This window comes from Notothenia rossii (assembly GCF_949606895.1).
Source record: "Notothenia rossii genome assembly, chromosome: 11".
Taxonomy (NCBI): Eukaryota; Metazoa; Chordata; class Actinopteri; order Perciformes; family Nototheniidae; genus Notothenia; species Notothenia rossii.
Window position 1 is genome coordinate 55,577,144 of NC_136910.1, and position 17,168 is coordinate 55,594,311.

At 39.4% G+C, this 17,168-nt stretch overlaps 1 protein-coding gene across 1 annotated transcript in view; it reads left to right on the forward strand.

Moving 5' to 3' along the window:
• Positions 1–13,802, forward strand: part of LOC307024027 (long-chain fatty acid transport protein 6-like) — an 18,850-nt gene extending 5,048 nt beyond the window's left edge. Inside the window, exons 3-7 of the mRNA XM_079657804.1 lie at positions 4,001–4,091; positions 4,176–4,374; positions 4,805–4,902; positions 5,712–5,842; positions 11,639–13,802. Of these exons, the coding sequence (XP_079513930.1) occupies positions 4,001–4,091; positions 4,176–4,374; positions 4,805–4,902; positions 5,712–5,842; positions 11,639–11,815 (696 nt within the window). The 3' untranslated portion in view covers positions 11,816–13,802. The remainder of the gene's footprint in view (positions 1–4,000; positions 4,092–4,175; positions 4,375–4,804; positions 4,903–5,711; positions 5,843–11,638) is intronic.
• Positions 13,803–17,168: the final 3,366 nt, after the last annotated feature.

The following is a 17,168-nucleotide window of genomic DNA, read 5'->3' on the forward strand; positions in this document are numbered from 1 at the left end:
TATAGCCCGATCGTTCACACGAGGCCGTAACGGAAACGTGGAAACGGACCCCGCAAACGATAACGGGTCCCAAGGTGGATAGATCTGCAAACAGAATGCTCTGGGGGGCCAAACGGCTCCGTGTGTCCGCCCTATAAGATCATTTCCTGATAACGATGAAGCTTTAGCCCCACCTCTCCCCACCTCTGCTGCTCACTGCTGTAGCATGGTCAGTAGCTACTGACCATGCTACAGATGTTAGTGCAACATCTACAGCTCCTCTACCACAACCATCAGCAACAAGTGGGCATGGAGAACTACATGAACTACATGTTGCTAAATACACCGCAGGACATAAACAGAAGGGCAACCATGCTCGGGTGTCTTCTTCGCTGCTTTTGGTGTATTTTGTGGCAGAAGTACAGCGCCACTCACAGGCCCGGCATATGTACTACAGCGTCTCCAGCACTTTCAAGTGGTCTCGTGTGAACGGAATACTTTTTTGATATCGTATTCGGTTTGTTTGCGTTTCGTATGCGTTTGCATGTAAATGGGGTCTGAATGTCCTCCTAGAGCACCATTGAGTTCTGTTTAACCAAATCTCTCTCAGAGGGGCGTGGGGAGGGGCTCCTTATTTTCATCTAAAAGTAACAGACAGAGAATCAACACTTTGGAAACAGGGCTGAAACAGAGAGGATTATGGGATGCTGCAATAATCTGTTTGGTGTTTCAGCCAATCAGAGACAGGTTCTGTATATATCTGAGATCTATAATATATTGATGATAAACAGTATAATAGGGGAACTTTAAACAAAGAACATGAAATATAAGAGAAGAGATGATTTATGACAGATGTAGCTCTTTTCCAGCTGTAGTCCCTCAGCAAATACACACGTATCAACGCCTCAAACATAACATAAAATACTCTTATCACGCTCTTTAATTATTTTTCTAGACATTAAGGGTTGTCCGTCCGTCCTATTCTCATGAACCTGAGATTCAAGACTGTAAATTGGCCTATTTCCCTTGGACTCAAGGAAGAACCAGGGCTGCCAACATTTGAGTTCAGCTTGGAGTGAGATTACTTTTTTGGTGAACCGAAAAAAGAAACGTTCATGTGTACAGTGTCACAAATGTATTGAACATGTACAAACTAGGGTTTCCCATTAATGTACCGGGCACTACAGTGGAATACGCACATACACAGTGTACCCGCGACTCTTACAATCAAGTGCTATTTTATAAGTGTGGGGGGGGGGGGGGGGTCCTCACCTCCTCTAGGGGGTTGGCTCCCCCTGGAAGATTTATTTTTAAATATTGAAGTTAAATTCATCAACCTGGTGCACTTTGAGAGCAAAATGAATTTATGGATACATCTCTCAACACCCAAACAGAACTGTAAACAGATGTTCTTTTTCTTTATGGATATTTTACAAATCACTCACCTTTTAAACTGTATTCTTGTTTTACTGTCATATAGTATTTCATAACTGTTTTTCATGTATTCTCATAAATGGTGACCAAAACGTTTGAGACCCACTGAGATAACTAGACTAAAGTCTAAACAGAGTCCCTTACCTCACTGAGCTGTAGTTATCTCCCTCAGCCTGACAGGAGAGAGCTCTACTCTCCTTGTTTTAGAAACAGCTTCTAATATCCATTAGCGCAGCTAGCTAACCAGATGCTAACAACATCAACAATGCAAATAGTGAATTTGGTAGAAATATACTGTATAATAGTAAAGTTATTCAAGATGATGCCATATTTATTGAAGATTTTACATTATAAATATTCCCCCAAATTATTCAAAAGCATATTCTTCCAAACTCCTTGCTGTAGTCTGACACACAGGAGACTATTGATGTGTGTAGTGAGTTTGGTAGTAATATACTGTATGATAGTGAATATTATTGTATTCTCTTTTTTCAGAGTTGCACTTTGCAGACGGTCCCTGAGCACTCGTTTCTTCTCCGGCTGCGGGTAGAGACCAATGTAATGTGTCCAGCTCGGAGGACGGCGCGTATTGGCTTTTTTTGATCAAAATGTGATTGTAGTTCGTTGTAAACCTTACCACGGTACTTAGGAGACGTCATTTGTGTCTGAATAACGTTTTGTTCATGAGTTATTGATCCGTGAAATCAGAATCTCCCAATATCGTTCCAACTTTACTGAACTAAGCCAGAAGACCGTCTCATTTCGTAGACCGCTCGGTTTGCTGTCCCTTCACTTTATTTTTATATTTATATACATTTATTTTGGACGAAAACTTAGCGTGAGGAAAGGCATGTGTGGCGTGAGTGCGTGAGATATAGGTTAATTGCGTGACTCTCACGCTCAATGCGTGAGTGTTGGCAGCCCTGCATGAACTGATTGGATTATTGAAGTCAAAGTTCAAACTGAGACTTGGAAGGAGGTTGTGTAAAGAATGCCGACCTGAATGTTAAGTTTTATTGATTAAGCTGTTAGTCTGTGTCGCCCTAAATGGACTCCTGGTTATGGAGGGTATTAGCCTCACTAATGCTTGTCTGTGGAGCTGATAATTAGAAGATTTACAAAACAGTGGGTTCACGTATTTACCTCTAATCTGATTTAAGCTATTTTTGGATCTCTCCCTGCTATTCCTGCCGCAGTAAATCCTTATACAATACAGTTATAGAACATATTCTAGTGTCAGTTCTATAACATGTAGGACAACAGTTATTCTTAGATTAAGCCTGGTAACAGTTTCTTCTATTTGTTTATAATAATGTAGAACAATAATCAGGGGAGTCCCAAGTGTAAAACACAATGATACCGATTATAGTTCTTAAACTGTTGCGAAAACAGAGGTGAAGTGAGTTAACTAACAGTCTATTTCATTACAATTGAGATAGCTAACAAGCTATTTCATTAAAGGTTAGTTATCTAACAAGCTATTTCATGAAAAGGGAGTTAGCTAACATGCTATTTCATTAAAAGTGAGTTAGCTAGCAAGATATTTCATGAAAAAGCTTGTTAGCTAACAAGCTATTTCATGAACAGTGAGTTAGCTACAAGCTATTTCGTGAACAGTGAGTTAGCTAACAAGCTATTTAATTAAAAGTGTGTAAGCTAACAAGCTATTTCATGCTAATAATAATTGCATTGATTGTGTGACCATCTATGTTTCTACGTTTCATGTTGTCTGGATGTTTAATTGCTCTTTTTGCTGCACTTTTAATGTACAGTTTTGCTGCTGTGTTTATTGTGTTTATTGTATTTTGTTACTCTGGCACAACAATTTCCTTCAGGATGAATAAAGTCTTATCTTATCTGATCTTATCTTATCTATTTCATTAAGAGTGTGTTAGCTAACAAGCTATCTCATGAAGTGTGTTAGCTAATATGCTATTTCATGAAAAGTGAGTTGGTTGACAAGCTATTTCATGCAAATCAGTTGCTTGACTATATTTGATTCTCAAATAACGTATAACTTTCATTAACCTATTGTAAATGTAAGTAACGTTAACCATCACCACCCTAATCAAAGGGGAAACAAGTGGGACGTTCTTACTTATTATGTTCCTATACATAATGTATTTCCATTTTTCAAGTGTTATTGCTCCAGGCAAGAGATATTGACCATGTGTCTTTTGGAAATGTCACATTATGGTCATAGTTGTGGTTCTCTCACAAGGGAACCAACTTTAGGGCACACAAAACAAATTGGCCACTAGATGGCAGAAGGGAAATCAGGATTAGCTTGAATTTTGTCTCCAAACATAGTAGTAGGCCGGGTGAAGACATAAAACATTTTTGAATCTCTTGACATCAGAACAATGTATAGTCTGTGCAGTTTAGGAACTTGTGGGCGGTGCAAGTGAGAAGAGCTGCAGTGCATATTAAGCAGAACACATAACCGGGAAGTACGCCCTGAAGATGTACAATATGCCATATTTGTCATGCCTTGGATATTGTTGAAATGAGTGTTGCATTTTATATGTTTGGCTGGTTGATGAAAACTGATTTGTTAATCTAATATGTTCTCTTTTTCTTTGTTTAGCTCCTGTTCAAGTATGATCTAATAAAGTATGACATGGTGAAAGATGAACCAGTGAAAGATCAGCATGGTTTCTGTCAGACAGTGAAAAAGGGTAAGAGTGCAACTGCCTAAAAACAAAATATCTTCATATAAAAACGATTTAGTGTTTAGACTTTCTGTCCTGTTTTCCTCTCAGGTGAGACGGGGCTCTTACTGTCCAAGGTGAGTGCTTTGAGCCCTTTCTTTGGATACGCCGGGAGCAAGCAGCTGACGGAGAGGAAGCTGATGAGGAACGTGTTCGCGAAGGGAGACGCGTACTTCAACACCGGAGACCTGATGGCTGAAGATCAGGAGGGCTTCATCAGCTTCAGAGACAGAGTGGGAGACACCTTCAGGTACAGTTGAACATATGTATCCTTAATACCTAGGGAAAACTTGGGGAGTGGGGGAAAAGCCTTTATCAGGCAGAGAGGGTCTAACAAAGAGATTAAATAAAGAGCTGTAGTCCTGATGATGCTAGACAGAGATAACTGCCTGTAGTCTCACTCTCAGCTGAATGAGGCTCCTTCATTAATGTGGAGGGTGTAAATACAGTAGCCTCTCTGTCCAGCAGAAACAGGGGTGTAACAATGCTTTTTAAAGCATCTAAAAATGTATAACTAATAACAATAATAATACTTTTTCTTTGTTAACCAACTATTTTGAACAAGTATTCTAATAGCTATTATAAAATTAGACAGAAGTACAGTCAAAATATGAGAAATATGTGCAAAAATATCTGCAGAATATAGTCCGTGCTCTGTTAATCCTCATCTTGTGTTTCAGGTGGAAAGGGGAAAATGTAGCAACGACAGAAGTGACGGAGACTCTGGGGCTGGTGGAGTTCATCCAAGAAGTCAACGTTTATGGAGTGGAAATTAAAGGTATGTCTGACATGCGGTTGTGTTTGCATGTCTGCTATCCAAATACTGCTGATATAGATTTATTGAAACAGATTTACAAACCTCTGAAAGCATACAGTCTACTTGCCACCAGTGTGAACTCAGAAAAAAAACGTTATGTTAGAAATGTACAGTACGGGTCCCCAGTACTGACGGATGCTAACCTGCATATGTTGGGAAATTTGCACAAGGGGGTTATTTAGGATGTTGAATCCATTTCTGACATTCCAGGATAAAAAGAATCGCAGTTTTGAGTCCCCTTAAACTGTAAAATCTACCCATAATTCATCAAAATCAGGATATATAGATATATAAAATGGCAGTTTAAACCAGAAAGTTGCCATATCTGTTCTCCCGATGGGCTAAGTTTAATGAAATATTGGTAGATTTTAAAGTTTTATAGGATTTTTGAGCCTGAAAATCTCAGAAATGGATTCAACATCCTAAAAAAAACCTCAAAACCAATCCAAAACTGTCCAAATCAGCCAAGCCATTACTCGGCTATTGTCTTCATATGCTAATTAAGGCGTCTTATTCTAATTGTGCAAATTGGTTAAGTTAGCATCCAGCAGTTCAGCACTCTACATTTCCATCATAACACTTTGGGGTACTCAACATTTCAGGGTTCAAAATAGGACTCAATGATCTGGCAAACAGACGATTACAGAATAATCATCCCCTAATCCTGTGCCACATATACAAACGTTATTATTATTATTATTATTATTATTATTATTATTACCAGCTAAGTGTCTCCTTCCTGATGAAGTCTAACTCGAGTTTCTCCTCAGGGCACGAGGGCAGAGCGGGCATGGCGGCCATGATCATCCGACCGGGCTTCTCCTTCGATGGGAGCAAACTGTTCGAGCATGTGATGAGAGATCTGCCGGCGTACGCTCGCCCGCTGTTCATCAGACTTCAGGTAAGACTGATTAACGTTCTTCATGATGAGGACTGTTTACATGACACTGGTCTCAGGTGGGGGAATGTACAGTAAAATCCTACATGGGGAAATACTGAGATCCTAAGTACTTGAAGAAGACCCTTAACTTTAGTAAAAGTAGAAATCATTTAGTAACAGTCCTGTATTAAAATGGATTTAAGTAGAAGTACAGAATCTGTATAAGCTGAATGTACCTAAAGTATCAAAAGTAAAAGTACTCATTAGGCACAATGGCTCTTTTTGAAGTATTTGATTATAATTTAATATGATATTATTCTGCTTTTATTGCTTACAAATACAATTTAATAGCATTTCAATCTTGTCGTTTGTCAATGTTGAGACACTTTTGATACCTTTCAAATACTGGGTTTATGAGGAGAACTGTGCATGATCATATCATAGTTTTTATATTAGATTAGATTAGATTAGAATCTTTAATGACCACACAGCCAAACTGGTGGAATTCGTGTTCAGTGCAGATTATTAAAGCTTGTTTCATACAATTCAACATACAATAAAAAGTACTGCACAGGGCAAATACATACATCATGACATATATACATAAAGTTCAAGGTGTGGTGGATTGTGATTGTTCATTGGGGTTATTTACAGTCCATTTAGTGTCCGTATTGCAAAGGGAAAGAAGCTGTTTTTGAAGCGGGCGGTTTTGGTGGACAGTGACCTGTAGCGCCTCCCTGAGGGCAGAAGTTGGAAGACATGGTGAGCTGGGTGGGAGGGGTCAGACATGATTTTCTTTGCCCTAGTGACAGTTCGTTGGTGGTGAAGTGATTCGAGTGATGGAAGGGGACTGCAGGTGATTTTTGATGCTTTATTGATGATGCGTTGAAGTTTATTCCGGGAGAGGTTGTCTGAACTGCTGTCCCTGACTGTCATGGATGATGTGATCTGGATTAGGAGATGTTTCCTCACTCTGTATTTCTTGAGCTGGCGCAGAAAGAATAGCCTTTGGTTGGCTTTTTTGTAGATGTGGTCTGTGTTGGTATGTAAAACAATTAGTGAAATATGAGTGTTTAATACATTTTGTGGAGTAAAAAGTATAATTTTGCTAGAGTAGATGTTAAGTAGCAGAAAATGGAAATATGTTACAGTCATCCTATAGTAAATTTACTTTCCCACGCTGTCTACTCCTTTTTGTGCATGTGGTGTTTTTGGACCTAAGTTTGTGTTAAAAAAAACAGAGTCAGGGGATAAATAAAGTATAAAAACACTCAGAAAGGCACATGTAGAAAACACACTGAGGAAATAACAAGTTCCACTTTCTTAATTTGCTCTTTTTTTATCCGGACACTTGATATTTTACAAAATACTGAAGCTTTCTTTGCGTAGACATTCAACTAGTCTTTGTCCCGGCTGAGGCTAAATCAGAAATGATAATATTTCCCTCTGAATTGCAGTGCAGGAAAAGTACAAAAGTAGCTTCAAATGGAACTAATTAAAATACAAATTGTGGGTATTTATAATTGATGAGATTAAATGTGTGCTGAGTTTTATCCTGTACGTTTAATATGAGTTTACAAATTCACTCTGCAGGAAGTCATATGCTCCGTCAGTGTGTGTATTACTCCACCTAGTGTCCAACTAGTGTAGTGCCTTACCCTAGCTCAGGGATGGCAAACATACGGCCCGCGGGCCGGATCCGGCCCGGGAAGCATTTCAGCTTGGCCCACGGAGCTGAAGGACTTTGCTAAGTAGGCTGTGAGGAGGGGAAAAAAACTGCTATTTTGAATCCTTCCACTAGTGGGCGCACTACCGCACCGGTACCAGTGAGAGCGCAGCCAGACTGTAAAACAAGTGATGAGTAAGAGTAGTGATTGCAGTCAATAACCTCTGACACCCTCATCCCCAAATGTCTCTGTCAAAAAAGAGAAAAGTGGACACGGAGTGCCGAGTTTTCCAAGAAAAATGGACTGCATCCTATTTTTTTACAGAGGTAAATGGAAAACCTGTATGCTAGGTGTGTTCGCAGCAAGTTGCTGTGCTCAAATAATATAATATTCACCGCCATTATGAGACTCACCATGGAGAGAAATATGACTGCTTGCAAGGACAATGGAGAAAAGAAAAGATAAATGGCCTGCTATCAGGTCTAAAGAAACAACAGGCCATTTTTACCCGGAGCCGAGATATAAGTGACGCAGCAGTGAAAGCCAGCTATCTCATCGCTAACGAAATAGCATCAGCCTCAAAGCCATACTCTGAGGGTGAGTTTGTGAAAACATGCATGCTGAAGGCTGCAGAAATTGTGTGCCCTGAGAAGCGACAAGCTTTTGCCAACATTAGTCTAACGAGGAATACAGTGAAGGATAGGATTGCCGATCTTTCAGCAGATTTGGATAGCCAGAAAAAAACAAAAGTCAAGTCATTCGTAGCATTTTCAGTTGCAATCGATGAGAGCACTGACATTACAGATGTTGCTCAACTGGCCATATTAATTTGTGGTGTTGATGAGACTTTGACGGTCACCGAAGAGTTCCTTGAGTTGGTTCCTATGACAGACACCACTAAAGCGGATGACATTTTTAGCGCTCTCGTTGAAGCACTGGACAGGGTTGGAGTGGACTGGACCCGTGCTGTCAGTCTGGCTACAGACGGCACGCCATCAATGATTGGGAAAAAAGCAGGTGTTGCAACGAAATTCAGGGAGAAAGTACAAGCAGCAGATGGAGGAGATCGTTTTTGGACATTCCACTGTATTTTGCTCCAGGAGGCATTGTGTTGCAAGTCGTTAAAAATGGATCACGTCATGAAAGTGGTTCTTCAAACGGTTAATTTCATCCGAGCCAGAGGGCTGAATCACCGTCAGTTCGACAGCCTCCTCAGTGATAAAGACATCACCTGTAGCCTACCATATCACACTGAAGTAAGGTGGTTGAGCCGAGGTGCCGTGCTGAAGCGTTTTTCTGATCTACGCAAGGAAATTGGACAGTTCATGGAGAAAAAGGGTAAGCCAGTGCATGAATTAAAAAAAAAACAGAATGGCTGCAGGACCTTGCATTTATGGTGGATATTTCAGAGCACTTGAATAATCTGAACATAACGATGCAAGGTCGCGAAAAAGTTGTCACAGAATATTATGACAGCATACGCGCATTTAAGTTGAAGCTGGCTTTGTGGGAGACACAGCTGTCAAGTGGTGACCCTGCTCATTTCCCTCATCTAAGAAATGTGCATATGACCGGAGTTACTGCTGACATGAGACGGTACAAAGACAAAATTACGGAATTGCTGCGGGAGTTTGAGCGGCGGTTTCAGGTCTTTGGTGAGCTTGAGACAGAGTTTGCAGTTTTTCACTCGCCATTTGCAGTTAAGGCTGCGGATCTGCCCGTCGACATACAACTTGAGATAATCGACTTACAATGTGATCAGGATTCAAAGGACAAATTTGCCTCGTCGGACTTGGGCACATTTTATCGGTATCTTTTGCCAGGATACCCCAAATTGACAGCCCTGGCAGCAACGGTTTTGAGCATGTTTGGGAACACCTACCTTTGTGAACAGGTTTTCTCTGTCATGAACATTACTAAAAAAAAAGCTGCGCTCAAGACTCACACACAAGTGCCTGAATGAAATAATTAAATTGGCTGCTAGTCAGGATTTTAAGCCTGATATTGATGCCCTTGTGAGGGCTAAAAGATGTCAAGTTTCATGAGCAAATTAATCAGTTCTGTGACCTCAGTTCTGTGAAAATAAGAACCTACTGAAATATTTGAAAATGTTATATTATTCTGTCACTGAAAATTGTGTATTATAATGTCAATCAGCAGCTTCAATAGGCAAAAAATAGTTTGATTTGATGTGACACTGTGGCTGCACTGCCAATATAAAAATTCTATATTTTCAAGGCAAGGGAGGTAACTCAAACTCCTCACTTAATAGCTCCCACGTTTTTATTTGCATTTTGTGGTGAGTCAGTTCAGGTGGAAACTGTGATCTGTTGTAAAGAACATGTGTGTAGCACTTGAAATTGCACTTGTTTGTCTTAATACAGTACATTTCAGTTTGTTCATAACGTTTTGCGTCTCATTACATGTGGACATTTTCCGAATGTACTTGTAGCTACTTATTTGCACTTAAACAGAAATATTGTCGTTATGTAGGGCCTGTGGATTATTATGCTATGATGTTACTGGTCCGGCCCACTTTAGATCAAAGTGGGCAGTATGTGGCCCCTTAACTGAAATGAGTTTGCCACCCCTGCCCTAGCTGGTTCACCTTCTTATTATACATCCATGGTACACCCTTGTGAATGAAACGGGACCATTTCAAAGGACTGCAATGCAAGATGAGACCACACATTTCAGATATAAATAATATATATATGTTTAATATAACTATTACAAAATGTCTTAACGTGCACTGTCCCTCCTGTTCGTGTCAAATCTGACCGATTTACTACTTTCATCAATCAGAACTTTTTTGTTTTACATTCGATTGCATTAAGGCTTCATGATATCCTTCACAGTAGACATTTGAACATATTAAATTGCTGATCACCACTTTCATTGAATTTTGGATGATTTAGTCAACTTTGTAACACCCATGGTGTTCCCGGTCAAAAATGACCGCCATAAAGAAAAGGAATTAGTAACCATCCGGATCAGATAAAACACACACACACACACACACCCACACACACACACACACACACACACACACACACACACACACACACACACACACACACACACACACTAGATGTGTTCCCCTCCCCTTATGTGCCCAATCCCCCCATGTGAATCACACCACACACACACACACACACACACACACACACACACCCCTCCCCCCACATGGATCACACCTGGCACACGCAATACACGTTCAGTGTCTGTTCTTTGTATATTTACTGCAGTTTTTCATGTATACCAGTAGTCTGATACAATATTTACAGTTTGAAAGGGTGTTAAATGAAATTTGGTGATGATTAATGTTTTTTGTGTTAGTGTAATAGCAGTTAAAACAGGAACAGTCAAATTTGACCGCGAACACCGAAGTAAGGGGGGGGAACACGAAGACAACAGGAGGGTTGAATAAATGAATACAGAAGGGTGAAACATTTGTATGGATCCTTTTCAAACATTTTATATGTATGAGATCCATAATAATTGATAACTTATTTATTTATTATTTTAGGGTGACCATGAAACCTTGTGTACTGTATGTGCACTGTCAACTATTCTATTATCAGAATCAGAACTCCTTTATTAGTCGAGGAAATGTACAGTAAAAAGTGGTATAGCAGTGAAAGATCAAGGCATGCAATAATAAAGAATAAGCTAACGTATTAAATACAGAGAAGAAAGGCACACATTAGTAATACTAGAATAAGATAGATACGTATTTTAATAAATAAAGAAATACACAAGTAAGTAAAAAATAATTTATTTATGAAGCGCTTTTCCCAGAAATAGTCATAAAGTGCTTGACAGAGAATTTAAACATCGTACGAATCATAAAATATTAAACAAACACACAAGCCACGTGTTAAGAAGTGCTAAAAACACAATACATTTTGAAAAGTTACCCAAACACCTGCTCAAACAGGATTGTCTTAAGATGACAGAAGTCAGTGTGAAACCTGCCCAGCGACTCACGCCCCTGCTTCTATAATATTTTATTTTATCTACTTGCACTATTTTACCTGTTGTATTGTGTTATACTGTTGGAGGAGCCTGTGACCTACGATTTCCATTGTCACAACTACACTGTAGCTAATGTGCATATGACAATAGAAACCTTGAATTTGTTCCTCAGGAGGAAATGGAGATGACGAGCACCTTCAAGCAGCAGAAGTTCCAGCTGGTTCAGAGCGGCTTCAACCCCTCCTCCATCTCAGACCTGCTGTTCGTGTTGGACCACCAGCAGCAGAGTTACATTCCTCTCACAGACTGCATCTACCACAGCATCCTCGCAGGGGAGCGCAAGCTATAGAACAATATGTAGAGAAGCAGCTGGAGAACATGGAGGGAACTCTACATGCAGAACGTTACGATGGGAACATGAGAACTAACGGTTTACTGAAGTCTGAACGAAAGCGTCTATAAGAGGATCACCTGAGCAGAAGCGTCCATAGAGATTTTGGATAGTGCATATTTCATAGTGCATATAATCAACTATGAAACTACTTTTTCTACCCCCCACATCTTCAGCTGAAGTATTGTGTTGGTAAATCCTTAATTGAATGGAAACACCACAAAAAAACACCTTAATTAAAAGCCCTTAATACATGACTTCACTAGCTTTCCCCTTTGTTTCCATGTTAACTGGAAGCACTGTTTGATAAAGAAAATAAGTTTAATGTCTTAACTTTGACATAAGGGGTCTAAATTATTTTTCAGCTGCACAATTCTGATTAAGGGTTTCATTGGTTTACTCAGTTTTGGGCCAAATTACATGATTAATTAATAATAAGAACAAATTAAGTTACTGTAAGATAAGATTGACTTTATTGATCCCAATTTGAGAAATGTTTTTATTGCAGCATTTATAAAAGACAAGGCATTGCACATATAAATGATATCAAGCAGTTTTAGTGGTCTTTCTAGATCAGGGGTGTCAAACTCAATTTCATCACGGGCCACGTAGGAATTATGGTTGCACTCAAAGGGCCGTTTGTAACTTTAAGACTATATCAAAATACATATATAAATATTTAATATATATAAAATAATGCATTATTACATTACATTACATGTCACTTGTTGTTAGACGCTTTTATTCAAAGGGACTTACATACTCAGTACTGTGGGCAATCCCCACAGGAGCAATTTGGGGTGAAGTGTCTCAGGGACACAACGACATGCTGACTGCAGTGGGACTCGAACTTGCTATCCCCCTGATTCAAAGTTCAGCGCACTATCCCACTGATCCACAGCTCCCCCATTATATTTCATGATTGCCTCTGCATTGGATTATTATCTGATAGGGGGGTAATAACTTCAGAATTAACTACGTCTGAAAGCAGAAGTCTAGGGCAAGTAATTGCAAGTCTCTTCAGTGAGAATGTCATAAAATTGAAAAAGAAAAGCCAAATTCTGGAGGGAAAAAAAAGTCAAAAAAGAAAGTGACACAAAGTGACATTTTGAAGAAAAAAAAGTGACATAAAAAAAGGGGGAAATTCTAAGAAAAAAGGCATATTTTGAAGAAAAAAAGTAAAATTCGGAGAAAAAATTCAAATTTGAGATGCATTGTGGGACATGTAGTTTATGGGCAACGTGCTTCTGTAAATCGCCATGTAACCATATAATATACATATTATATTCTTGTGGGGCCACAGAAAATGAAGTGGCGGTCCGGATTTGGCCCCCGGGCCTTGAGTTTGACACCCCTGTTCTAGATGGATTGAAAGGGTACGTCCATTAAAAGTTCCTTAAAACACATTTAGTGCCTTAATTACATTGGCTCTGAAAGATAAATGTGTGGCAGTTTGAGTTACACAATGTCATAAATGTGGCTTGTAAATTACAAATATGAATGGTTCACACCTTATTTAGCCCAGACTGTCTTAGTGATTTTTGTCCACTGATTTTAATTATAAAATGTCCACAGTACATCGACCAATCACAGCACACACTGTATGTCACTTTTTATGAAACAGTAATGATCGTATATTGTGTCGACATTGAGAGATTAATTTGCAATATCAAATGTTTCTGATTATAAAATGTATTTATTTATTTAATTTCTTTCTTGTGTTTTTTTTTCTTAATTTGTACTGCTACAGACATTTTAATTAAACAGTCTTGACAATAGATGAGCTGGGATTTCAACTATCAACCACAATAAGCTTCCTTTTTCCACAAACCTCAGAGTGAACATCCACAGCTAATTGTATTATATTATACCACTGCTTTATGAACATGACTAGAAAATAAACACAGAGTGAGACGTGCAGTCCCACATCTGACATTAAAACTCACCTGTTGTGCAAAATCCACTCTTTCATGTCTCTTCTACATCAACATGTGTACCCTCTTCTACATCAACATGTGTCCCCTCTTATCCATGTCTCTTCTACATCAACATGTGTCCCCTCTTCTACATCAACATGTGTCCCCTCTTCTCCATGTCTCTTCTACATCAACATGTGTCCCCTCTTCTTCATGTCTCTTCTACATCAACATGTGTCCCCTCTGTGGAAAGAGACTCTGAAAGTTTCAGGAACAAAGATTCTCTCTCTTTTTAATCCATTTATATAAAAACCTGTCTGAAAATGAGCTGATTAGATTTTAGCCACTTTATGATGTCATAACGATGTTTTATCTTGTGTAACCATTAGCCAATCAGCAACCAAGGTAACCCCCACCCCACCTTATCACCTGAATCTCCTCCTAGAGCACCATTGAGTTCTTTGTAACCAAATGTCTCTCAGAGGGGCGTGGGGAGGGGCTCCTTATTTTCCTCTAAAGTAACTCTAAAGAGAATCAGCACTTTGGAAACAGGGCTGAAACAGAGGGGATTATGGGTAATGCTGCAATGATCTGTTTGGTGTTTCAGCCAATCAGAGACAGGTTCAGTATATATCTGAGACCTGTGATATATTGTTGAAAAAGAGTATGATAGGGGACCTTTAAGATGTACAGTAAGAGCAGCACTGAAGCCATGCACACAGCTTTCATGTGCATAGAGGAATTATACAGGCTATTGTTTTTGGGTCTTTCACTTTTTAATGTTTCTGATAATGTTTGTCAACAGATAAACTGATGTTGTTATTGTTGACATGTCAGACGTTGTTGTAGTGGAGCAAATCGAACAGTCCGACTGACTGAGACACTAAGACCACAATGCCTCCTTTTGGAAATTTTTTAATTTCTGTCTTTGTGTTGAAGACCTATGGTCATGAAGGATGGGTCATGACCGAAAGAACGAGATCGCGGGTACAAGCGGCCGAGATGGGTTTTCTCTGCAGGGTGGCTGGTGTCTCCCTTAGGGATAAGGTGAGAAGTTCGGTCATCCAGGAGGGACTCGGAGTTGAACCGCTCCTCCTTCGCGTCGAAAGGAGCCAGTTGAGGTGGTTCGGGCACCTAGTTGGGATGCCACCTGGGCGCCTCCCTAGGGAGGTGTTCCAGGCACGTCCAGCTGGGAAGAGACCGAGGGGTAGACCTAGAACCAGATGGAGGGATTATATCGCTTCTCTGGCCTGGGAGCTCCTTGAGATCCCCCAGTCAGAGCTGGTTGATGTGGCCAGGGAAAAGAAAGTTTGGGGCTCTCTGCTGGAACTGCTACCTCCGCGACCCGACCACGGATAAGCAGGAGAAGATGGATGGATGGATGGATGGTGTTGAAGACACGTGAATGTGTGATTGTCCACACTATTTGGTCACATGGAATAGAGCCATTTATTGTATTCAACCTTGCATACTGAATACAAATCACTTCTAAAAAAGCTTGAATAAATACAGGTCCACTAGTGAAAGTTGAAAGGCTCACTTTTCTTTTAAATGTAGGCACACCTGACTCAGGTAAAAGGATATACTTCTAATATAATTAATGTGATGCCTTAGTGCCAAGTCTTTGCCCCGATTAAAAAAATGTGTGATTTATTTGAATGTATCTGTGACAACCCTAACTTCTTATATCAAGTATGGTATTATTTCCCCTTTGTCTTTAAAGGTATGGGAGTTGTGTTCTTCTCCTGTCCTGCACTCATACTTGGCAACATCTTTCAATTGTTGACTTTTCTTTTGCTGGTTTGCTTACAATATGTGATACTTCATTATGCTCACACATTCAAAACAACATTTCTGACTTACACGGTGCTCTACAAATATTAAATACAAGCGGAATTATATCCAAGTACAGTGCATGATCAATCAGATGTACCAGTATCCACCAAGTGGTAGTTATAGCCTTATTTATCAATGAATATAGGTGTATGTTAAGATCTGTAACCACTTAAATATATTGTAATACCAGCTATCATACTCATTTTAAACAGCAGATGGCAGCAAAATGTTTTCTGGCAAAATCATTCACATGCTTTTACTAATCAAAAGACAAAGTGCTAATGTAAGAGAAATACAAAATACTCCATCAAAAAAAGTACTCTTAATGTCAAGGAGTGTTTACTACTGTTGCATCATAGTGTAAGCAGCATGTTAGAGTGGGTTTAAAGGTGGAGCAGGTTTAAATACTTAATTCAGTTTCATTAGTTTAATTTACTGATCCAAATCAAAGGGTCACATGAGATGATTAGTGAGGTTTAAAAGAATAAACAACATTTGGACAGCCAGACAGTTTTCCTTTTTGTAAAACACTGGGTAATTGGACCTTGTTGGGCCTGGAACAGTTATTGAAATGAGACCATGTTTAAAGTGTTGAGGTAAGTGTGTCTCTGGGGGAACACTCCATTTGAGTTGGAGCTCCACAATGCTTCTCTGTAAAGGTTACAAGCTAAATCAATTGAAAGCCACTGGTTTATTATCGAGTGTAAGACATTCTCTCTCTCTGTTGCAAACTTACTTACCAACCTTGAGACCTCAGAAATCGGGAGCATTTAGAAATGCAAAATGGGGGGGCGGGGGGGGCGGGGGGGGGGGTGCTAGTGGATCGCCGGAGCCGTTAGATTAACATTAACATGCTTATATACACAAGTTATTGAGCCGTTTCCGCTCTACATCCTGAACTCCTCCCTTCGATGCAATGCACTTCCGTTTTGGCGGACTGGGTTTGTTTTGCTAGCTAGCTCCGTTGTGCCGACAAAGCACTGATATCGCAGAGACAAAGAGGATATAACAATTACAACATGAAGAAAAGTGGTTCGGGAACTACGTGTACGGTAGTTGGTTGCAATCACTCGAGAAAGCACCTGAACGAGTGGTTAGATAGAGAGTGCTACGACCACAAACCAGCACCCAGCCATGTTGTTCATTAAATACAGATAAACACAACAAATACTGCATGCATTGTATTTTTTAATATTATATATGAATATTTTCATAGTGATGTAATTGTGTGGGCTGCTTTTATATTTTAATTTGTAATACCTGTTAGGATTAAACATGTGATCTTTCTTGTTGAAGCCATTTCTTTAGTTTCCTCTCAACAATTAATTAATTCAGTGTTATTTATGTACAGTATGAGCTTAATATGAATGATGAACTGTGTTAAAAGAAATTGTAGCACTCTAAGGAACATATGAAATGCAATAATGCAATAACAGTGCAATAATGAAATGAAATTACATCAAACTTTATTTTCACTCAAACAGTACAGGCACATATGATATATTGCACAGCATAAAGAGATCATGTAAATTGTGCATTATGTAAACAACAGACAACTG